This window comes from Mrakia frigida (genome assembly GCF_051309035.1).
Source record: "Mrakia frigida strain ATCC 22029 unplaced genomic scaffold BDY24scaffold_17, whole genome shotgun sequence".
Classification (NCBI taxonomy): domain Eukaryota; kingdom Fungi; phylum Basidiomycota; class Tremellomycetes; order Cystofilobasidiales; family Mrakiaceae; genus Mrakia; species Mrakia frigida.
The window spans coordinates 611,392-633,149 of NW_027481264.1; the positions used below are offsets into that span (position 1 = coordinate 611,392).

The following is a 21,758-nucleotide window of genomic DNA, read 5'->3' on the forward strand; positions in this document are numbered from 1 at the left end:
CCTACAGCATCTGCCTCAACTCGAACGCTGCTTCTGGATACGCTTCCTACGCGTGTGGAGTCCCTTGCAATGCTCTCGTGAGTCACAATCGACAAACCGGAAGTCGCTCGACGCGTCGCGAACTCAAACTGACTCTCTTGCTTGCGCTCCCTTTCTTCTTTCCTTCCGAACAGGCCTGCTATGATAATGCCCCTAGTGAGTCTGTGCACAGCCTCTTCCGTCGTTGAAGCTAATCATTGACCTCCTTTTCTTCTTTCTCTCAGGCGTTCAGGGTCAGTCGCGTTGGAAGGAACGACCTCCTTTCCTCTCCGGGTGCTGACATCGTCGATACTTTCTTTTTACACTCTCGGGCAGCCTCTACATCCGTCTACTCCAGCAGAACAAGATCCGCCGTCTTCAGCTTGCTCTTTCGACGCGTTCCCTTTCCTCCTCCGCTCGTTCCTCTCGCACTCGCTTTTGCGCTCTGTTCTTCCCTTCTTGATCTCTGAGAGATCTCTACTTTCGAAGCTTTAATTTTCTCAGCAAGAGCTCCAGAGCCGATCTCGACTTTCAACAGAGTCATGTTTGGGCCAAACAACGAGACGAGGACGACGCGCTCGTGTCTGAGCTCTCCTTGGGGAGCCTCTTTTCTTCGTTCTGCCACTCTTGGGCGCTCACTATACTTTGACATCTTTTCTACGCTCCTGAGAAACTTTCAGGTTTTAAGGGGTTACAGAGAGAGGCATTCCTTGACGACGAAATTCCGTCTCGAGCTCGCCTTTAACCTTTCTCTCATTCACCTTCCGACCATCACCACCTCCTCCTTCCTCCCTTTCTTCCTCCCGTCCTCTTCTTTCTTCGCAGGTCGCCCCTATGGACCTCTCTCCCTCCATACATCGACCTTATCGCTACTAGTAACTTCCACTCGCTCGCAGGACTTCCATCCGAACGGCTTCCAAACGAGCTCGTCCTCCTCCTCTCCCTCCTCTCGTCTCGTTGGGAACGGAGAGACTGGAATGGGCCCAGAGAGGAAGATTTTCATCAAGGAGAGCTTGTGTACACGTAGATTCGCGTGAGTCTCTTTTTTTTTGTCGCTTCTCTTTGGGGTCTATAGAAGGATGGATGAGCTCAGCTTCGTCGAGGGAAGGAAGCGGTCGAGCTCACCGTGGTCCTTCCCTCCATTCCCTCCCTTTTTCCTTCGTCTCACTCAGCTCTCCCTCTCTTGAACAGCAGTTCTGCGACTCTACATGTACTCGGCTCTCCAACAACCAAGACTTCTGGACTTTCTCTCCTTCCTCGCTATCGACGATGGACGATCTCTCGACTTCGACCGTCCGTCCTCCTTCCCACGGTTTCGCCAGCTTCGCTCAATCGAGTCTAGTTCTATCGAGGTCTCTATAGCTCTTCTTGTAAGTCAGCCCTCTATGCTTTCGTTTGCTTGCGAAGGGATGTGTTCAGTCGGTTTCTCAGTCTGCAGAGAGAGCTCGAAGGAAGGAAGAGTCGAACGAACGAGCTGACCTCTCTCCCTTCTCTCTTGTTTTGATCTCTCTCCTCCTCGCCGTCTTCTCTGCCGCTCTCCCTCTCCCAGGAATCGACTCCTCCCTCTTCGCCTTCTCTTCGGTCGCCCTTGCCAGTTCGGTCCAACTCTCCTTCTTGATTCAAGCTCAAACGAGGTCGCCGTCGGTCAGCTTCGACGCCAGGGACTCGCCCTCGCTTGGTTGTATGCTGGTCAGGGAGAGGAGGAGGAAGGGAACAGCGGTCCTAGTTGGAGAGAGGAGAGGGTAGAGAAGAGTCGGGTATCTCTGTGAGTGCATTTCTTTCCCTCGCTCGAGTGGTAGATGGGTGGCGGGAGGAAGGGAGGGGGAGTGAGCTCACGTTCGAGCTTGGAGAACGAGTTCTCAAGGGGAGACTGTTCTCGAGGTGGAGAGGGGTAGCTTGGGATTCGAGGCGACGAGGCAGGATGGCGGGAGAAGGGGGAGAGGTCTTCTAGATAGCTATCTCTTCGTTTTTTGGGACGAGTCGGAGGGGATCGATGCGACTGCCAGAGATACATCCTGCGAGAGTCAGCTGTTCGTTCACCGAGAGTTCGAGGTAGAGTGGGAGATGGGTTTCTGAAGCAAAAGGAGGGAGGCAAGCTTCTGGACATCAACTTTCTTCCTCCAGCGGAGAGCGACGCGTCGCTGTTCTCGTTCCGCTCCCCCGACGGCGTTCCTCACGGAGCAAAGGACATGAAAGCATAGAGAAAATTAATACAGCTAAGGTATCGTAAGCAAAGCAATCAAATCACCTCTGAACGGTCCCCTCTCCTCCCACCTACACCTCCTCTCCCTCCCCGTCCTCCCCCTCCTCCTCCTCCTCCTCCTCCTCCTCCTCCTCCTCCTCCTCCTCCCAAGAGCCCTTTCGGTACTCTTGAACAGCACGAACAGCTCCTCGCCAACACCCCGAACTCTCCTCAAAAGCAGAGGCAGCACGCCCTCTCTCAAGCTCCTCACTCCTCCCTCCCTCCTCCTCCCGCCTCCTCCTCCTCTCAACCTTCCACTCCTCTCAGCCGATTCAAGTACCTCCCCATCCACAACAACGGAACCTTCAACCCGAAAGGGAAGCTTCGAGGTGTCGACAGCTACGAGACGAACGAGGGAGAGGGCATCGTGAGCGTCGACATAGCCTACATCGACGTCGTGGCTAAGGAGCTCAGCGAGACCTTCTTGACCCGACAGCAGAGGCCATCGATGCTCTCGAGGTTGTGTTCGAACAGTGGCCTCCATATGGTACTTGTTGCTTGGAACATGGAGAGGCAGGCGAACAGGGACAAGAAGGGAGGGCAGTCGTTCTCGAACTCGAAGGGAGCGAGAGGGACGAGAGGCGACCATGAGTGTACCGGAGGAGGAGGTGGAGACGATGAGGCTGGTGGTGGTGGTGGTGAGGTCGATGGAGGAGGGAAAGGAGTGGCAGCAGGAGCAGGAGGTGGTGAGTGTTCCCTTCTCGTTTCCTTTCTCCTTCCCACTACCTCCTTTGTTCCCTAATCCTTCCTCTTCGATCTACAATCTTCCTCCTACAGGATCCGTCAAAGTCTTCTCTCCTCTCTCCCTCACTCGATACTGCCATGTGGAGCAAGATCGGGGAAAGATCTGCCCGTGAGTTCACTTCCTCCTTCTCCTTCTCCTTCTCCTTCTCCTCTCCTCGCTCTCGACTTTGAGCTGATTTCTACCCTTCCCGCCCACCCTTACAGATCAACCGAACCTCTCACCTACGACCATCGTCACTCTAAAACCAAAGGAGTCCGAGGGACCGACCCTACTCCCGAATACTCTCGCTTCGTTCAACGAGGTATCGCCTCCCAACCCCGACAACAAACTCCCACCGCTACAAGCCCTACCAGTTCAACCTCCCTCCTCATGAGGATCGGAGCCTCGACTCTTCATCCTCACCCAACCTCCTCCTCCTCTTCCTCTCCTCAACTCCTCAGCAGAATCACCAACTCGCTCCCTCTCCATCCCTCGCCGACCCCTACCTCCTCCCGATCGCCCTCACTCTTCTCAGCGGCGTCTCCCCACTCCACTCGATCCCTCCCGCCAGTTCCATCCTCGCTACCCTCGTCCCTCCAATCCGTTCTCGCCCAAGCTCTCGGGGGCGCCGATCAGCTCTCCCGAGGTGAGAACCCTCCTATCATCATCCAGATCCAAGGGAACCTGAACATCTACGGAGGGATGGAAGGGAGCTCCTACGGAGGGACTGGAGGGAGGAGGAGGGAGGACAAAGAGGCCGGCGACGGTCCGAGGAAGGTTCAGAAGGGAGGAGGAGGGCAGAGGTGGTGGTGAGTAGTAGTAACGTCCCATCTCGTTTCCAAATATAGTCTTCCTTGTTTCGTCCTACCTGTACATATCGCTCTCTCTCTCTCTCGTTCGGACAGTGCTCGAATCTCTCGTCTCGGACTTCCCGCCTCCGTCTTTGCTTCTTGATCTCCCACCTCGCCCATACCTACTTTTTCTGCCTCTTTGCCCTATTCTCCTTTGCTAATACCCCGTATTGAATACAGTAACGACCTTGAGCAGATCGAGAGAGGAAGTGAAAGAAGCCGTTAAAAGACGAGAAGGGGACTTCGAGCGAGAACAGGTCGAGCTCGCAGCGTTCTTCTCTCCTGCCTCCCGAAAGAACGCGATTTGTAGGCTGAATTTATATATTGACTTCGAAGACGACAGTAGAGAGCTGCGAGAGATAACAAAAAGTGAAGAAGAAAGTCGGGAAGGAGAAGAAACGCGTCTGGAAGCAGGATCGAGACGAGACCGTCGCCTCCCCAGTCGCCCCCCGCTCTCGGGTCCAATCTCCACTCTCCTTCCTTCCCTTGCACCGGCAGCGAAGTGAGGGGAACAAGCATCTGAACATCCGTTTAGCCGACTACAAAATGAGAAAAAAATCGGGGCGAGAAGATTAAAGCGACGACGAGGGAGAGGTGGGAGGAGACGCGTCGCTCAAACGAAGGGTACGAAAAGAGTGTAGAGTCCGAGAGAGAGAGAGAGAAGAAGTCAATCACTCCGGAGCATAGATATGCAAAATAGAGACCAACGTAAGAAACAAGGGTACGAGAGACGAGAACTAGAGGAGGAACGGAGGAAGGGACTCGTCGACGAGAATCCATCATGACCCTCGAGAATGAGCGAAGCTCCGATCTCTCAGCAGATGCTGAGTAGACAAAGCCAATCTGAGAGGAAGGGAAGAAAGCGAGAAAGGTGAGGTCAGTAAGGAGCTCTATGGATGGAAGTGGCGAGGAGAGGCGGAAACGAACGAACCTCAAAAGAAAGGAGTGAACTGAGAACGCCGAGACCCATGAGAAGGAAGTCAAGGAAGATGGCTGCCAGTGAGGATGGTGGGAAGGAAGCACCGGGTATGGAGGGCTAGCGGTGGTCGGGGATGAGAGGGAGAGAGAGACGGTGAAGGGAGAAGAAGAGAGTCAGCGTGCGTCGAGAGCTTTGCGATTTTCTCCTTTATCTCCCACTCCCGCTCCCACTCCTTCTACAGCCGCCCATCTCCAGCCAAGATGCACCAAAAGAACTCACCGATGAACATAGCTGATCAAAATGACATGGGAAGGAGAACAAGGAACGACGTCCGTCAGTCTCAAACCCTCTCGTTCAGCTTCTTTCAGCCCTCCCTCCCTCCCTCACGCTAAACTCGCCAGTTTTGCTCCTCCTCCCCTCCGACCACCACCCATATGTAGCCTACAGAAATCAATACAAGACTCACCGAGAGTCCCAGCCTACGAGGTCAAAATTCCTCCTCGCATGCGAACGGGCTGAAGAGCGAGGAGGTAGGAATTTTCTGCGAGAGGAAAAGAAGGGAAGAAAACTCAAGTCAGCTCGAGTTTGTATATTACGAGGCAGGTATCCCTCATGCATGTACACTCCCTCACCAGCAGCGAGAGTCCCTCCGAAGCCCTGCTTCAAGAGCTCGATGTTCCGAAGAAACTGTCGAGCTCACATCCTCGCAACATCACCCGTCTCGGTTCTGAAGAATCCTAGTAGGATGATGTTGCTCGGAGAGCTGGATAGGGGAGAGGAAGGGGAAGGGGGCGAAGATAGAAAGAGCGAAGACTCACGCGATGCAAGGGAGGGAGCGTGAGGAGACTGCTCTGCTCGTGAGACGAGGGAGGCATGAATCTGGTTTTCGTTGAAGGGGGGAAAAGAGAAGAAGTCAGGAATGGAGCGAAGAAGGAGCCTCGGTCGTGGAAGTAACGAAGAGATAAGGACGAGTGGAGACTGAAGAGGGAGGGAGAGGTGGAAGGAGACTCACGTAAAAAAGGAGGGAAAAATGAACAAGAGCGAGGTTGGTCGAAGCTCAGCCCTCGCGTTCTTGAAGATCGAGCACACGAGGGGATCCCGAAGAGGCTCTGGAAGGTCTGGGACAAAACACAGATGATGAAATGGAAGTGGGTGTAGGAGAAGAGGGGAAGAGGTCAGAATCGCAAAGAGGGTTGATGTTTGTGATGAGAGAAGAGGTGGGGAGGAAAGGGATGAGGTTCGGGACTCACGAGAAAAGGTCGACCTTTCGACGCGTCATCTGGGCGAGGAAGACCTGATCAGGGCTCAAAGAGGTAGTGGGAGGAACAAGAGGATGGGTCAGTACCAGGATCGTGAAGTTGGGGAGGAAGGGGATGGAACGGCACGCTCGCTCGTTCGTCGTCGTCTTTCCTTCGCTCGTGTCTGTCTCTTTTGGTAATTCGGCCGCCAGAGACATACCGAAGGGAAGAGACTGAATGAGCTTCGAAAGGGACTAACCTGATGTAAGGGGGAGAAAGCTCGTTCTTTGAAGGGAGTTGTGGTTTGGAGGAAGGGAGGGAGAACGAGGACGAAAGTTGGTCGACGAAGGGCACGGTTCGATCCATTTCAAGTCGGTCCGCCCGCCCCCCGTTCGCTTTTTCTTGATAACGCTTTTTTTCAAGAGATCGAAAATCATGGAAAGAGATCTCCGAATCAGGAGAGAGTAGGAAGAAGTTTGAAAGTCGTGCGTTCGTTTCCCAGCGAGCTAGACGCGTTTGCTTTTGCTTTCCCCACGTTCCTCTCAAACAGCTCCCCTTCCCCTCGCTTTCTTTCCCTCCCTTCTCCAAGCCCAACACCCACCCTCCTCTTCCTTTGCTCGATGAGCTTCCTCCACTTCCATACAGAGAGACTTCGTTCCAACAATGTGGTCGTCACAATCCCAACGGTCGATTTCAGTAGACTCGCTGTCCCCTCTCTCTCTTCGTTTTTACCTCTGTTCGATTTTCGCTTTCTGCCTCTCGATCCGATTACACTTCTTCAACATCACATACAGTCTCGGTATCTCCAGCGAGAAAAAGGAATGAGCAACGAAGCGGAACAAAGACGCGTCCGTCCTCCCAACCTCCTCCCGCCCTCTCCCAGCTCTTTCCCCAAATACCCCAGCTCCACCTATCCACCCCCATTGTACATCCCATCGGCATACGTAGCTCCGATCCCTCTTCCGAGACTCAACCTCTTCCCCAAACTTCCTCCTCCTCCGTCTGAAGCACAATCGAGCGAACTCCTCAAAGCTCTTCCCTCAGCCTTGAGGAGCGAATCTCCCGCCTCAAGAGCAGCCGCCGAGAGTCGAGAGAGAGTTCCGGAAGCCTCCGTTGAGGTGGGGAGGAGGAAGTTGAGATCGAGGGAGGTGGAGGTCGGGGAGAGGAAAGAGAGCGGAGGAGGAGCTGGAGTCGATACGACGAGGTTGAGCGTCGGCGAAGGCTGGATGTGGGAGTTTGGTAACGATGGGTTTGGAAGAGGAGGGTCCAGTCTGGGTGGTGGATGAGAGGACGCGTTCCGAAGCTCGTCCATCCGAAGGGCGAGGGAGGTAGCTGAACTGAAGATCGAGGCGTCGGTGGTGATGTTGGGAAGCGGTCGAGGAGGCGGTGGTGGAGCCGAGAGGGAGTTCAGGGCTGTAGATGAGGTTGAGAAGATTTTGGATGACTGTAAGAAAGCGAAAGGAAGCAAAGTCAGCGAGGAAAGGAGAGAGAGAGAGAGGTGAAGGGAGAAGCAGGCGAGACTCACGAAGCAACGATCATTTCGCCCTCCTCCAGTTGAATGGAGAAGCGACTGGCTTTGAAAGGAGTACCGAAGACGTCGGAGGAGTATCCTAGTTGGTTCGAGACCCTGGCAAATTGACGAAGGTAGCCGAAAAAGCGAAACGAAGACGATCAGTTCGGGCTCAACGAACGCGTCGTCCTCTTCTTCCTCCCTCCCTCCGTCGCATGCCGAAGCGAATCCGACTCACTTGAAGCGGTGCCACGGTGACCCAGAAGGATTGAAGAAGGGTCCGAGCCATGCTGCTGATCGATTATTGCAGGCTGGAGAAATGAAACGAACGACGAACGGAAGGCAGGTCGGTGAGCTTCGACCTCTTCCTCCCTTCCTCGACTCTCCAACCAAGAATCACCAGACGAGACCCACTTTTGGCAAGAGACCATCGAGGAAACATCTGAATCACACACACGCTGTTGCTGAGCCTGAAGACGAACGAGAACGATGGGTTGTATTGAAGACCAAACAGGTCAGCTCTCGAGCTAGCTCACCGAAGGGAGGAAGACGAAAAGATGGCTCGAGGAAGGACTCACCAGCTCTCATCCCCGATCTCTCGTTAGAACTGTGAGCTGCTGTAGCGACGAGACAGAGAGGCTAGGTCAGTAGATGTACAGAACACTCGAAGTAAGTCCTACTAGAAGAGATGAACTCACTCGCTCGTTCTCCTCCCAACGAGGAAGGGAGCCTATCATCCTCATCATCGAATTGCCCTCCTCTTTAGCCCTCCTGAACTCCAAGGGACTATCTCATCCCTCCAAGCGACCTTCTTTCCATATCCTGCTAGCGAATGGGGGATCAGCTTCCCTCGTCGACGAGGTTTCCCAGCGAAGGCGAGTCCGTGTTGAAAGGAGCGGGAGGGAGGAGGAAGCAAGGGAGAAGACGGGCTGGATTCGTGGCGAGAGATTGAAGTGGAAGAGAAAGAGGGTCTCTGGTAGGTCGGAAGGGAGGTTGTAAGATTTTTTCGAGATGGGAAGATGGTGGTCGTTGAGAGGAGGAGAGGGAGGAAGGAGGGGGCAAGAGGAAGGAAGGACTCGAGAAGTTGAGCTCGATTTCGGAGGCACTTCCAGAGTTGACTCCCGACTTCCATCATCACTGGATCGAATAAACAGCACTCCTCTTCCTCTCTCTCCCCTCTCGCAGCCTACGTTTGATCGATCCTCCTAGAATCGAGCGATCCATCGACTCCAAAGCTCCCGCTCTCGCTCTCCTCCCTCCTTCCTCCCTCGTCGAGCTCGGCCTCCTCCTCCATTGCTCCTCCCTCCTCCACGACCACCTCTTCTACTACTCGGAGGGCGATGACATCAGTAGGAGGAAAGCTGGTGAACGGAAGACTATGAATGAGGCTTCCGCTTCTTCGGCTGCTACCGGAAAGGTCAGCTCATTGTTTACAATTCAGCCCATCTGAACGGGTCAAGCTCACCGTTTTTCAAGTTCGGATCGGTTGGAATTCGCAGATTTATTTCCCAACAGACTGAAATTCGAGGAATAAAAGCAGATGTTCATGGAGATCCAACGTAGATGTATATATATATTCTAGGTGAGCTTTCGTTCATCTCGGGCAATCTAGAAGTCCGACGCGGCACCGATTTCGAGACGAGAACGACCGGAACGAAGAGGAAGCTGAGTGCGGCTGAGATGTAGGATTTTTGAGAAAGGCACTGTAAAGAGGGGAAGAGGATTTGATAGGTTCGACGAGTGATGTGGAGGAGACGTCCGCGTTTGGACGAGAGATCGGAGGGAGCAGGGAGGAGGAGTTGAGGGGAGGCTGGCGTCGAAGTGGATCCAGGCGCGTCGGGAGGGACGAGATGAATGGTGGGAAAAACGACGGGAGGTTGAGTGATGGGAGTGGGAGGAGTAGAATCGTCGTGGGGTGCTTTTGGGAAGGGGATGAAGGTGGGAGTGGGAGGGAGATGGCGTTCCTCCTTCGATCCTGGCGACAAGTCGCGTCCTCTCGTCGACGGCGGAGATGAAGGATCAACTTCGAGGATCGGTATCTGGGACCAAGGGTTGTACTCGTCGTCGTGAGAGCTAGCCTCCGATTCCTCCTGGTTTGACGACGAGAGAGACCGTGACTCGGAGGTTTCGTTTGATGGGTCCGACTTCCGACGAGGAGGTGGTTTCCGAGGACCATCCCTGACCATAGGCGACCCTCGAGGAGTACCCAGCTCGTCTGGGAGGTGACCGACGCTCTTGTTGGACCGATGGGAGCTCTTGCTGGACCTTCGACGAAGACGCGCATCCGGTGAAGGTGATCGAATCGAATGAGCGAAATGGTGATGATGAGGGAGGGCGTAATGACCTGAGGAGAAGGGAGTGGTAGGAGAGAGATCGTCTCCCTCTGCTCGAAGAGAGTTGACGACGTCTCGGAACTCCAGCGCTCCGAGGATGGAGAAGTTCGTTCGACGAACGTCCTGGCTCGACGCCGACGAAGAGGCTCGTGAACGACGAGGAAAATGGCTTGACGAAGAGGGATACCGACTAGGTAGTGATGGTCGGATTTGAGATAAAGGTTCTGGGTGGTTTGAGGATGACGAGAGGAGAGTTTGAGGTGGGCGAAGGAGAGAGGGAGTTTCGGGAGCGTCGAGGGAAGGCGTCGAGGTGATATGTCCGTTCGAAGAGACCTCCTTGGGACCAATGGCGGAATACGAGACCGCGTTCCGAGTCTCAGAAAGCAGAGGGTCTGACTCCGTAACTAAAGAGCGAAAGAGTCGTGATCAGCTTCGTCTAACAGCCAAATGGACGCGTCGACTCACCGACTCCGTCCTCCTCGACAGCCTCCCTCCGTTTACTCCTCCACTTCAAAACCCTCGACCCTACGACGATCCATAGGACGTAGTTGATGTACAATCCGATCAAAGTAAGAGTCTCCCAGGCCTCCAATCTTCCGTCGTGAATGACGAAAAGGAGGAGGGAGACGGCGGCGATAGAGAAGCCTACATCTCGAAGGAAGGGTCCTGGATGAACTTGAAAAGGTTGGATCTGTTGAGAGCATGCAGCACAAGAAGCATCAGACTCGAAGGTTCGGAAAACGAGCTTGAATCAAGACTGACCAGAGCCATCGAGCCGATCACGACCGAAATGATGAAGCTTGGGGGGGCGAGAGCGAGGTTAGTTCTGATTCTCAGCGAGAAGGGACGAAATGTGCTCACGTTGCTGCTCCTAGAAGCTCCCCAATCGCCAAAGACCCAGAGGAAGCTGTGAAGGCGGCATAGGTCGAGAAAACCTGGGAGGGGAGGAGACGAGGCGCGATCAGTTCAACTTTCAGCTCTTGTCTCCTGCAAGAACTCACGTCGGGTGATCCGTTTCCCAAAGCAAGCAGAGTCACTCCAGCGACGTCCTGATCCATCCCTAGTCCATCAGCGATGGTGGCGAGGTTGCTGCAGGAGAGGAAACGGTCGGTTCAGCGAGACGTCGATGTTTGGTTGAGCTCGATCCTTTTCGAGCTCGTACGACCTTCCTGCTTCTCTGAGCTCTCCCATCAAACTCACACGACCAAATAGTCACCTGCACAGATTCCTAGGAATGCGACTAAGCGAACCAAAAATATCAACGAGGTCAGTTTTGAGCTCTCGAGACCTCTTCCTCGTCCTTCCGACAAGGACACAGCCCGTCCCTCCCCTCCTCTTCTTAAGGAGGCCTTCCTGCAGATGGACTTACGAAGGAAGACGGTATAGAGTAGCAGAGCAGGCACGAGAGCCCACTTTCTCAGATCTGAGGGTGCGTCTGGAAGCTCGGGGAAGGGGAAACCAAGAGTGCCGAGGTAGGATGTTGAGCTCGACGTTTCCTCCTTGAGGACTCCAAGGAAGCGAAGGATTGGCGAGTTGGAAGAAGAGTGAGAGGTAGGAGAGAAGCGAGATGAGGACGACCAGAGGATGATGTTGACGAGGAGAAGGAGAGTGAAGACGAGCAGAGCAGGTGCTCTTGGAGAAGAGCCCATCTAGGGTCGGAAGGGAGGGCAGAATGCAGTTGGGAGGAGGGAGATTGAGGGAAGGGGCGAAATGACGAGTTGCTCTTTTTTGAATCGGTCTCTTAAGGCAGGATTTCGGTTTCTATGCTCAAGTGAAGAAGAATCGAGGAGTGGAAGATCTGCTCCTGCTCGGAGATAAAAAAAAAGGTGGAGAGAGAAGAAACAAGACACTCAGAATCGTTCGAATCGGTCGACCTCGACGCGTCTTCAGCTCGTTCGTCTTTTCAAACAAGCTACATGGACGAAGCTCTCAAACAACGCAACAGTAGACAATATGAGTTATCTCCATGAACATCCAACCAAAAACGACACCGTGAAACCTAGATACAGCACCCCAGCTTCCAGCCCTCACTTCCCTTCTTCCGTCGTCGTCCGTCGGATCCCTGTTGTTCGTAGGTCGAGCTGAACGAAAAAGACGAGATATCAGCATTGCAGACACACCTTCGGGGAGATAGGGAACGATCCAACTCACTACGCTAATCTGGAAGGAAGGAAGGAAGAAGGAGAGGAGGTCAGCGACGAGACGCGACGGAGCGAAGCAAAGCGTGTGTGACTCACGATGATCAAAGGTAGATCACCTTTACTCCCGACTCTGATAAGTTCACGGCGATACGAGACCAGCTGTGAAGATAACAAGGACGATCAGCTACTTCAACCGCAAGGAGAACATGACAAAGAGAGAGAAGAGCTCACAGTTTCCACACGTCTGCTTCCTCATCTTCAGGGACGTAGTAGACTCGCTCCAGCGACGGGAAGACCTCCTTTGAAGCGAAGGCGGAGAGTGAGCGGTGGGCAAGCGGCCGTTCCTCGGGAATTAATCGTCCTGCCTGGATGAAGACGAGGTTTCGGATCGAGGGGAACGTTTTAATCGCGGTCGGGGGCAGCGACCAGATGTCCATCGAGGTCGAGAGGTGGAACACGATCGTCTCGAGCCCAGGGAGTAGCTCAGGGTCATAGACATCACGCGTCACGATCTGTAACATAGGTAGGGTGTGCTCCCGCAACGAAGGACCTCCCCAAGAGTCCAACGCGACGTCCGACGCGTACTCTCCGACGCAACCCTCCATCCCGACCGAAAAGGTCTGAAGACTCGGGAAGACCAGTGAGTCCTCAAGAGGATCATCCTGCGAATCATCGGGATACTTCTGGAAAGGATGGTAGGCGAAGCTCCTGAGAAGAGGGAGCGCGACGGTGGGTTTGGGGGACCGCTGATTGACGACGTCCAAGATGGTGAGGACTACAAGCTGGAGGTGGTCGAGGGTTAGGGAGAGGGAGGATAGGAAGAAGATGTTGTGGTGGTACGTGGTAGGAGTGACGGCGAGTCCGACGAGAGAACGAAGGCGAAGGCGAGCGCTGAGGAGGGAGAGCAGCGTCTCTACCGAAGCCTCCTCCCCGCCGAGGTCGAGATACTCGAGGTTCCGTAATGAAGAGGCGATTACGAAGATGGGAGACATCCCGTTGAGGTTTGGATACGTTGAAGAGGCGATGGATCCGTGTTCGAAGGAGAGACCGACGACGAGGAGGGCAGGGGAATCCTTTCCGTTTGACCATTTCTCCAGTTGACCGGCGAGGGTGGTGCACGCCTGGAGGTCCCGAACGACGATGTAGGAGTAGTAGGCCTGATCTGAGAGAGCCTGGAAGATAGAAACAAGAATTGATGTTTTAGGGTCGCGCGCCCGTCTCGTTCTCTTCGACAGAGAGTTTAGGCTCACCTTGAATCTCTTGCTAGATTTCCAGAACGAAGTGAGATCCTTTTTCGACCTCGTCGGAGGCCTGTACCGTTCGAGGACCTCCGAGAGGAGGGAAGGGGGGGAGGACGCCATGGAGAAAGGGGGAGGAGGAGTGATCCACGAGATGATTTCGCTGAGGACGTCGTCTGGAAGGAAGGGAAGAGCAGGCATGGCGAAGGTGTTGGAGCGGGTTGGCTGGTGATGAAGTAGAGGCAACGTGGGAGTGATCAAGAGGAGAAGGGGGAAAGGAAGGAGAGGGAGCAGAGGAGAAGGGAAGGAGAAGGAGAGCGAGGTCGGTCAGCTTCGTCCACGAAGGACCAGTAGGACGTCCCTCAAGCAGCGATCAAGACTCACGAAGAGGTAATCCTGAGTCTGTAACCTGCTAAAACTGATAGAGTGACTCGTTGTAGATGTAGAAATGGTGCAGTGAGAGTTGGGGGGAAGGAGAGCTCGCGTTTTCAGCTTCGACCTCCTTCCTCTCCCCTGCCTCGCTTCTTCCTCCTCCCAACCATCAGCCAGGAACTTTCCAAGAACCATCCAACTCCTCCATACTCTTCCCTCGACCTCTCCTTTCGCATCTCTATACCAGTAATCGCTCTTCCAGGTTTCCTAACTCGTATCAAGCTCCTTCCTTCCTCGTTTCCGGATCGCCTTCACCTCTTCTCCTTCTCCTTCCACCTCCCTCTGGAACCAGCTCCCTCCCCCCCATCCACACTCGTCTTCTCTCTCTATCCCACCTCGGCTCTGAGCTGGAATGAGCTCCGACCTTGACAGGTTAGTAGATGTTCACTTTGGCGCTGAAGAGCTCCCGAAAGATCGCCGAATGTGAGCTCAATCTCTGAACTCCTCCTCCCTCGCCTCCCCTTCTCGCTTCCTTCTTACAGACAGATCGCTCAACTCAAACGATGCGAGCCGATATCGGAGCAGGAAGTCAAGCAGCTCTGCTCGAAAGCTCAGGAGATCCTGATTGAAGAGGGAAACGTCCAGTACGTGGACAGTCCTGTAACGGTGAGTTCTCTCCTTCCTTCTCCTCCTCTCCCTTCCTTCCATCAGCTCGTTCTCTCCATCTACCGAAAGCAGGTGATTTCGACGAAGTTGATATCACTCTCTATACCTTGGAGCTTGCTCCGGTGTAGCGTTCGACCTCCCAAAATCTCCTAGAAGGGAGGATGGCAGCTCGAACCGAGCTCAACACCTTCTCATGGAACACTCGAAGCTGACCATCCTCTCTCCTTCCTTCTCTCAGATCTGCGGAGACATCCATGGTCAATTCTTCGACCTCATAGAACTCTTCCGAGTCGGTGGGGAGTGTCCAAAAACATCCTATCTCTTCATGGTCCGTCTTTCTCTTCTCGACCCCCCTTTCGCCCTCCTCCTTCCTTACCAACCTCGCTTGAGCTCACACCTTCCTTTCCCTCCCTCTTCTCCCCCTCTTCTCCTCCTCTTTTTGTTCATATCCGCAGGGTGACTTCGTCGATCGAGGTTTCTACTCCGTCGAGACCTTCCTGCTTCTCCTGGCCCTCAAAGTCCGTTATCCGGATCGACTCACGCTCATTCGAGGGAACCACGAGTCTCGCCAGATCACCCAGGTTTATGGATTCTACGACGAGTGCCAGCGGAAGTACGGGAGCGTGAACGTTTGGAGATACTGTTGCGACGTGTTTGATTATTTGAGTTTGGGAGCGGTGGTGGACGGGAGGGTGTTCTGCGTGCACGGAGGGCTGAGTCCGAGTGTGGTGACGCTGGATCAGGTGAGTCTTTTATACCTGTTAGAAGGAGAACTAGAGGTGGGGATGATGGGATAGGGACTTGAGGAGGAGGTGGTAGAGGGCGAAATGGGGAGAAGAGACGAGCTCTCCGGACGCGTGTGGTCACGAAGAACGAGCTAACTTTCCTTCCTTTCTCTTTGTAGATTCGACTGATAGATCGGAAACAAGAGGTTCCTCACGATGGAGCTATGTGCGATCTGTTATGGTCGGATCCTGATGGTGAGTCAATTCGAGCCTCGTGCAAGCAGCTTCTCGGACCCTCCTTTCGCTGACCTTCGTCTCCCTTCTCTCCCCAGATATCGACGGATGGGGAGTCTCACCGAGAGGAGCTGGATTCCTTTTCGGAGGTGAGCTTCTACACTTGGTCCCTTTGCCGGCTCCTTCATCGCTGACGAGCTCTCCTTCATTTCATCCCAGCCGACATCGTCTCCGCGTTCAACCGAACCAACTCGATAGATCTCGTAGCTCGAGCCCATCAGCTCGTTATGGAGGGATACAAGCTCATGTTTGACAAAAAGATTGTGACCGTTTGGAGTGGTTCGTTCCGTTTCTCTCTCTCTCTTCCTCCTCCTTGTTCGAGACGCGACCTCATCCTCTCTCCTCCTTGCCTATCTTTCGTTCCGTACAGCACCCAACTACTGCTACCGATGCGGGAACGTAGCTTCGATACTGGAACTGGGAGAGAACCTTGAGCAGAACTACCAGGTCTTCGACGCCGCTCCTCAAGACGCGAAGGGGATCCCTGCGAAGAGACCTCTGCCGGAGTACTGTACGTTCCCTCCCCTCCCTCAGCTCGCACTTTTTCCCTTCCGGACTGACCAGACCTCCTCACTTTCGCAGTCCTGTAAACCTGTCGCCTGCTGTCTCCCGTTCTACTCCCATCATGTCCCCTCACGCACGCTTGTTCATCTCTCGCTCTCACGAAACGTCCCGTTCTCTCTTTACATCTTTTCTCCCACTCTCTCTCTAACTCGCTTATCACCTGCTGTTCTCTGTCCTCTTGCTTTTGTGTTCTTTCCTTCTCAAAAAATCTTTGCATGGCTCTTCTTTTTTGTGTCTCTTTGCTCGTCGAAACGAAAGTCAGATCGAGTTGACCTCCAACCAAACCGAACCTCCTTCCCCAAAAAACAAAACGAGCTCTAGTAGAAGGATGGCTCTCGAAATCTGCCCCCACTCGTTCTCGACGGATCTGTCCCCGCCTCGTCTGTGAGTGTTCTTGTTCTCTTTCAAGGAGAAGGAGGAGGGAAGGAGAGGGAGGAGGGAAGGGCGAAGAGGGTTGAGCTCAACCTCCTCCACGTCATGTTTCCCTCCTTCCTCCCCCTCCCTTCTTCTACGAGCGTGCGATCGTCACTGATCTTCTCCCATCTGTTGACCTGGGCTAATGCAGATCCCACGCTGTTCATCGAGAGGAATGTACTCTCTGTTTCGACGATCAGGTCAGCCAGCTCGTCGTTCCACCACCACCACTTTCCTTCCCATCTTCTTCCCCTTCCTTGTCTCCTCTCCCACGCCCTCTCTCCCAACTCCCTCTACCACCTTCGTATTCGCATGACTGACACTCTTTGCTTTTTTTCGTCTTCTTGTAGGATCAACCCGAAGGCGTGGACGTTTGCCTCACCTGTTTCAACGGAGGATGTCCTTCACAGGAAAGACATCACGCCAGGTCTCATTTTGAAAAGAGCGGGCATCCCATGGTCGTGAACGTCAGGAGGGTGAAGAAGCCGGCGAAGGAGAGGGTGAGTCACGTTTTTGGGTCTTGGAGGAGGCGAGGAGAAGAGGTGGGGAGGAGGGGAGGGAGGAGGAGGAGGAGATGGGCGGAGGGAGACGCAGGACGTGTGGAAGGGGTTTAGACGGGGTCGGAGGAGATCGGAGAGGATGGGCTGTAGTGGGAGAGGTGAGCTGAGAGGGTAGGAGGCTGAAGAGGGAAGGAAGGGAGAGGAGGAAGAAAACGAAGAGGAGATGTTGAGCTCGAGGCGGAGGAAGGGGAGGTCGAGCTCAACGCTCCTTCCCTCGTCTTCTCAACGACCGCGTAGCACCCCTCGAACCTCCAAGTATAGCTCGAACTCGATCAGGCGATATGATCTGTTCTTTGAGCCCCTTGAAGCTCCCTACCACCTCTCCGTGTCCTGAATCGAAGCTCAAAGCTGACCTGACTCCTCCCTCCCTCCCTCCCTCCCTCCCTCGACTTCAGGACGACGAGGAACCTCCTCTCAAGAAACTCGCCATCCTCGAAACTCGAGAGGAAGACCAGTACGATCATCATCTCTTCGTCAAGTGCTACGCCTGTGGTGGTATCGAAGTTCAGCAAACTCCTGAGGTCAGTTCGGCTTCATCTTCATTCTCGTCTTCGAACTCGGGCTGACTCCTTCCTTCTGCCTCTCGTTCCGTTCGATCAGATCGAAAGTGTCGTCAAGGGAATCATGGCTGCCAACTCTTCAGCTCGTCAATCGGAAGTCAAGGCTTGGGAGGAGGACATCTTGCCTTGCGAGCACACTCTCACGCTTCAGCAGGTTCCAGCGTACGAAGTCAAGTCGACTGGTCAGTCCCTTCTCATCTCCCCTCGTCCTTCTTTTTTCCTTCGAGAGTACACGCTGATCTTACCTCTCGCGTCGAATCTCAGGTGCTACCTGCTCCCGCTGCACCCTCAACGAGAACCTCTGGCTCTGCCTCACCTGTGGATCCCTCGGTTGCGGACGAGCTCAGTTTGGTGGAGTTGGAGGCAACGGACATGGGGTTGGACATTTCGAAGAGACGGGACATCCTCTTGCTGTGAAGTTGGGAACGATCACGGCCGAGGGAACGGCTGGTGAGTCTTTTCGTTGTCTTCTTTGCGACGCGTCGATCTCACGTCTTCTTTTCTCTTTCGTTCTTCGCGTTAGATATCTACTGCTACACCTGCAACGACGCCAAAGTTGATCCCGATCTTGCTTCTCATCTCGCCAACTTTGGAATCAACGTCATGAGTCAGACGAAGACGGAGAAGAGCATGACTGAGCTGGTGCGTTCGATCTTTCTGCGCTTTCTCTCCTTCCTTCGCCTTCATCTCTACGGCGGCTGATCAAAGAGTTCGTACTGACTCTCATTCTTCACATCTGGATTTGATCGTCTGCAGCAAATCGAGCACAACCTCAAGTTCGACTTTACGATGACCGGCGACGATGGAAAGGAGCTTCAACCTCTCTACGGTCCTGGTCTCACAGGTCTCCGAAACCTCGGAAACAGGTCAGCATCTTCTCCTTTTTTTCCTTTCTCTTCCCTTCTTCGTCGTCCTCGATCGTCCTCCTCCCATCTCCTTCACACGCTGACGTCGACGCGTCTCTCTCTCACCACATCTCCTCAGCTGCTACCTCGCCTCAACCATCCAAACCCTCTTTTCCCTCCCCGCCTTCCAATACGCCTACACCCAAGCTTCTCGCTCCCACACCGCAACCTGCACCCTTCCCCCCGATACCTGCATCCAGTGCCAGATGAGGAAGATCGGAGATGGATTGCTCTCGGGACGGTACTCGCAGCCGAAGACGAACGGAGAGGTGAATCAGGATGGGATCAAGCCGACGGGACTGAAGGCTCTTGTCGGGAAGGGGCATGAGGAGTTCGTTAGCATGAGGCAGCAAGGTAAGTTAGGTTTGAGCTTCAACGTTGCTTTCGAGGAAGGACGCGTCGAATCGAGTGAGTTCGAGAACTGATCGTTTCTTCTTCGCTTTTTGTCCTTCCCTTCCTTCGACCCTCAACTCTACAGACGCCGAAGAGTTCCTCCAACACCTCCTCAAAGTCCTTCGAGCCGACTCGTCCAAACGCAACCTCCCTCCCGGTTCAGGCGAACCCACCGACGTCTTCCGGTTCGGACTCGAGCAACGCCTTCAGTGCACGTCCTGCCTCGGAGTCCGCTACCGAGTGGACGGACAGGATCTGATTTCGCTTCCCGTGGATGCCGTGGAGGTTGGGAAGCTTGAGGACGGAAGGACGGAGTGGAAGGCGGTGGAGTTGATGGATTGCTTGGGGAGAGGGTTGGCGGAGGAGGAGCTGAGCGAGTATCAGTGTCCGAGGTGCGAGAGGAACGTGAGAGCTGTTAAGTGAGTACTGGGAAGAGTTTCAGAACAGGTGAGGGGATGGGTTGGGGGATTTGGCATCGGAGAGGAGCGGTGGAGGAAAGACAGGGAGGGCGAAGGAGGGAGACGCCACGACTGACTCGAATCGCTCTTCTTTTTCTCATCTACAGACAAACACGATTTGCTACCTTCCCCGAAGTCCTCGTCGTTCACATGAAGAAGTTCCAGCTCGTCGGTTGGGTTCCTCAGAAGCTCGGTTCGTCGGTGATCGTTTCTCTTCGCCGTCCAACTCCTTCGCTGATTCTCTCTTCCCTCTTTCGCAGATATTCCCGTCAAGGTCGGAGACATCATCAATCTCGACAACTGGCTCGGCACTGGTCTCAAGGAGGGAGAGGTCGCTCTGCCTGAGGACACGAAACCAGGTTCGTTTCGTCCGACTTCGACGTTCGACGCGTCCTTTTTTTTTTTTTAAGCCCACTCAACTGACGCTGTCGCTCCTTTCGATTCACAGCTGCTCCCGGTCTCCCTGAGTTCAACGAGGCTGCGATGAACATGCTCGAAGGGATGGGTTTCCCTGCCGTTCGATGTCAACGAGCTTTGCTTGCGACTGGAAACTCGGATGGAGAGGCTGCGATGGAGTGGTTGTTCGCTCACATGGACGATGCAGGTCAGCCCTTTCCCTTTGATGCTTACCTCTCGTCGTGTTGTCCAGAATCCACTTTTACTCGACGCGTTTGAACTGACCTCGAACCTCTCCTTCGCTCGTCCATCGCCAGACATCGACGATCCCATCACCCCTCCCTCCGCATCGGGAGCAGCCCCTTCTTCGTCCACAGCTGGACCTTCGCCAGAACAGATCGCCATGCTCGCCGATATGGGATTCTCGGCTGCTCAGGCTCGGAAAGCTTTCAAAGAGACGGTTCGTTCTCGTCGACACTCCCTCTTCATCCCTCGCTTTGTTAATTGACTTGCAAGCTGACCTTTGCTTTATTCTTGGATTCTTTTAGGGTGGGGACGCCGACTCGGCGGTCGAATGGCTCTTCTCGAACCCAGACGCTCCAGGAGAGGAGGAGGAAGCGCCCGCTCCTGTCGTCGCCGCTCCCATCGCCTCTTCATCTGAAGCTCAACCGACCGTCGCTGAAATTCACGGAGGGTCATCAACTCTTCCAGCTACCTATCGACTCAAGGCTTTCATCTCGCACAAGGGTCCTTCGGTCCACTCTGGGTGAGTCGAATTCTCCGCTCGTTCTTCTCTCTCTCGACCGACACGCGTCGCCGCCTTCGAACGAGCTTTCTTCATGCTGACTCCCCTGTGTTCGTTTATTGCGGCTTCTTTCAGACACTACGTCGCTACCATCCAGGACTTGGACGCTGGATCGGTCTTGTTCAACGACGAGAAGGTCGTGAAGAGCGAGGGAGCGGCTCACGAGTCGCTGAAGGAGTTGGCGTACCTTTACGTGTTCGAGAAGATCTAGGAGCTGGTTGATGTCTGGTCGGTGATGAATCTAATGACAGTGCTCAGGCTCAAACTCGAGAGGGACTGGAAAGACCTGAGGAGACCTCAAGGAAAGAGAGGACGGAGACGCGTTTGAGTTCTGAAACTTCGCTCCTTTCCGACACGACGTTGTAGAGTTCTCCGTCCATCAATCTAAGCGCACTCCAAACGATTATCGTCCTCCCTTCTTCCCCTTCTTCACCATCGTGAACCCATCGTCATCAACCTCAGGCTCGGCCCTCCTCTCGACAAGAGCAGGAGCAGCCGCCTCCTCCTCAACTCCCTCCATCCTCTCCCCTCCCGCTCCTCCCTCATCCTCATCGTCACTCCCACTCTCACTATCGCTCCCGTCATCCTCCTCCGCATCGGCGCCTTTGCTAGCAACGACCTTCTTCTTGCCCATCCTTCCTTCCTCCTCCTCAAGCTTCACAACCTCCGCCTCCAATCCTCGACTCGCATCCGACCAAAGCTGCAACAACCTCTTCGCAATCATCACAGGTGAATCGTCCTCCAGATCGATAGAGAACTCCTCGAGGATGATGTCGTAGAGGATATCGGCGAGGGAATCCAGATCGAGTCCTGTGGGAGGAGGGATGAGACCGGTGGAGGCTGAAGGGGTTGAGGAGGCGGTGGAAGTGGAGAGAGCTGCTTTGTCCTCGAACTCGTCGACGATGGTAGAGATGAACCAAACTCGCTTCTCGGCGGAGTCGTCCCCACCCCATTGCTCGGCGACGGCGAGTCGAAGTGCTGGCCAGAGGTGGAAGAGGGACCAAACTCCTCGAGCGAAGAGGAGGATGGTTGGGGAGGTGGGAGGAGCGGAGGTGGAAGCTGTGGAAGCTGAGGGAGCGGACATGGTTGGGATGGGGTTGATCTGAATAGGTTCGAGAAGAAGAGGGGAGTCAGTAAGAAAGAGATGGGCGGGAGAGGCGAAGAGGTGGATCGTTTCGACGGGGAAGGAGGAGGGAGGAGAAGGTGAGCTCGATGCGAGCTCGATTCACGACCAAAACAGCTCGAACGTCTGCAATACATCCTGGACCGCATCAAATACACCACCGCTCGAGATCGTAGACCATAAAAACGAGCTGAAAGAGCTCAGGGGAAGAGAGAGAGAGCTCAGACGAACCTGGAGGGAAGGAAGCGGAGGGATGGGAGCTCGTTCGAGAAGGACCGAGGCCTGGAGGAGAAAGACTTTCCTGCAAGA

The 21,758-nt window shown here is 54.4% G+C and overlaps 7 protein-coding genes across 7 annotated transcripts; 3 read left to right on the top strand and 4 right to left on the bottom strand.

The window, feature by feature from the left end:
• Positions 1-2,330: 2,330 nt before the first annotated feature.
• On the top strand, positions 2,331-4,030 carry BDY24DRAFT_390798 (uncharacterized protein). Its single transcript, XM_076640723.1, is given in 4 exon segments — positions 2,331-2,587; positions 2,602-2,946; positions 3,038-3,113; positions 3,209-4,030. 3 exon segments carry the CDS (start codon positions 2,709-2,711, stop codon positions 3,795-3,797), a joined length of 903 nt encoding a protein of 300 aa, XP_076496347.1. The 5' UTR covers positions 2,331-2,587; positions 2,602-2,708; the 3' UTR covers positions 3,798-4,030.
• Positions 4,031-4,366: 336 nt separating this feature from the next.
• Positions 4,367-6,210, bottom strand: BDY24DRAFT_370554 (uncharacterized protein; the record flags this gene model as incomplete). The annotated part of the gene is made up of 8 exons (XM_076638115.1): positions 4,367-4,678; positions 4,767-4,785; positions 5,034-5,045; positions 5,221-5,295; positions 5,455-5,517; positions 5,573-5,633; positions 5,767-5,825; positions 6,005-6,210. 8 exons carry the CDS (start codon positions 6,208-6,210, stop codon positions 4,367-4,369), a joined length of 807 nt encoding a protein of 268 aa, XP_076496348.1.
• Positions 6,211-6,760: 550 nt separating this feature from the next.
• Positions 6,761-8,143, bottom strand: BDY24DRAFT_75401 (uncharacterized protein). The gene is made up of 3 exons (XM_076645107.1): positions 7,741-8,143; positions 7,518-7,619; positions 6,761-7,436 (listed from the first exon to the last, which is right to left on the bottom strand). Exons 1-3 carry the CDS (start codon positions 7,789-7,791, stop codon positions 6,903-6,905), a joined length of 687 nt encoding a protein of 228 aa, XP_076496349.1. The 5' UTR covers positions 7,792-8,143; the 3' UTR covers positions 6,761-6,902.
• Positions 8,144-11,832: 3,689 nt separating this feature from the next.
• On the bottom strand, positions 11,833-13,672 carry BDY24DRAFT_390807 (uncharacterized protein). The gene is made up of 6 exons (XM_076640724.1): positions 13,599-13,672; positions 13,227-13,439; positions 12,208-13,148; positions 12,073-12,135; positions 11,987-11,995; positions 11,833-11,916 (listed from the first exon to the last, which is right to left on the bottom strand). Exons 2-4 carry the CDS (start codon positions 13,413-13,415, stop codon positions 12,078-12,080), a joined length of 1,188 nt encoding a protein of 395 aa, XP_076496350.1. The 5' UTR covers positions 13,416-13,439; positions 13,599-13,672; the 3' UTR covers positions 11,833-11,916; positions 11,987-11,995; positions 12,073-12,077.
• Positions 13,673-13,998: 326 nt separating this feature from the next.
• Positions 13,999-15,861, top strand: BDY24DRAFT_407121 (serine/threonine-protein phosphatase; the record flags this gene model as incomplete). The annotated part of the gene is made up of 9 exons (XM_076642738.1): positions 13,999-14,069; positions 14,129-14,252; positions 14,491-14,580; positions 14,708-14,995; positions 15,157-15,232; positions 15,310-15,360; positions 15,431-15,550; positions 15,642-15,782; positions 15,836-15,861. The coding sequence occupies 9 exons, from the start codon at positions 13,999-14,001 to the stop codon at positions 15,859-15,861; spliced, it is 987 nt and encodes a 328-aa protein (XP_076496351.1).
• Positions 15,862-16,163: 302 nt separating this feature from the next.
• Positions 16,164-20,537, top strand: UBP14 (ubiquitin-specific protease UBP14; the record flags this gene model as incomplete). The annotated part of the gene is made up of 16 exons (XM_076642739.1): positions 16,164-16,219; positions 16,401-16,449; positions 16,600-16,749; positions 17,205-17,330; positions 17,410-17,551; positions 17,634-17,819; positions 17,893-18,011; positions 18,126-18,235; positions 18,354-18,628; positions 18,753-19,086; positions 19,233-19,318; positions 19,386-19,484; positions 19,574-19,768; positions 19,899-19,981; positions 20,070-20,287; positions 20,402-20,537. 16 exons carry the CDS (start codon positions 16,164-16,166, stop codon positions 20,535-20,537), a joined length of 2,364 nt encoding a protein of 787 aa, XP_076496352.1.
• A 192-nt stretch (positions 20,538-20,729) lies between these two features.
• Positions 20,730-21,410, bottom strand: BDY24DRAFT_341132 (Pre-rRNA-processing protein TSR2-domain-containing protein; the record flags this gene model as incomplete). The annotated part of the gene is made up of 2 exons (XM_076637431.1): positions 20,730-20,836; positions 20,897-21,410. 2 exons carry the CDS (start codon positions 21,408-21,410, stop codon positions 20,730-20,732), a joined length of 621 nt encoding a protein of 206 aa, XP_076496353.1.
• Between the last annotated feature and the right edge of the window lie 348 nt (positions 21,411-21,758).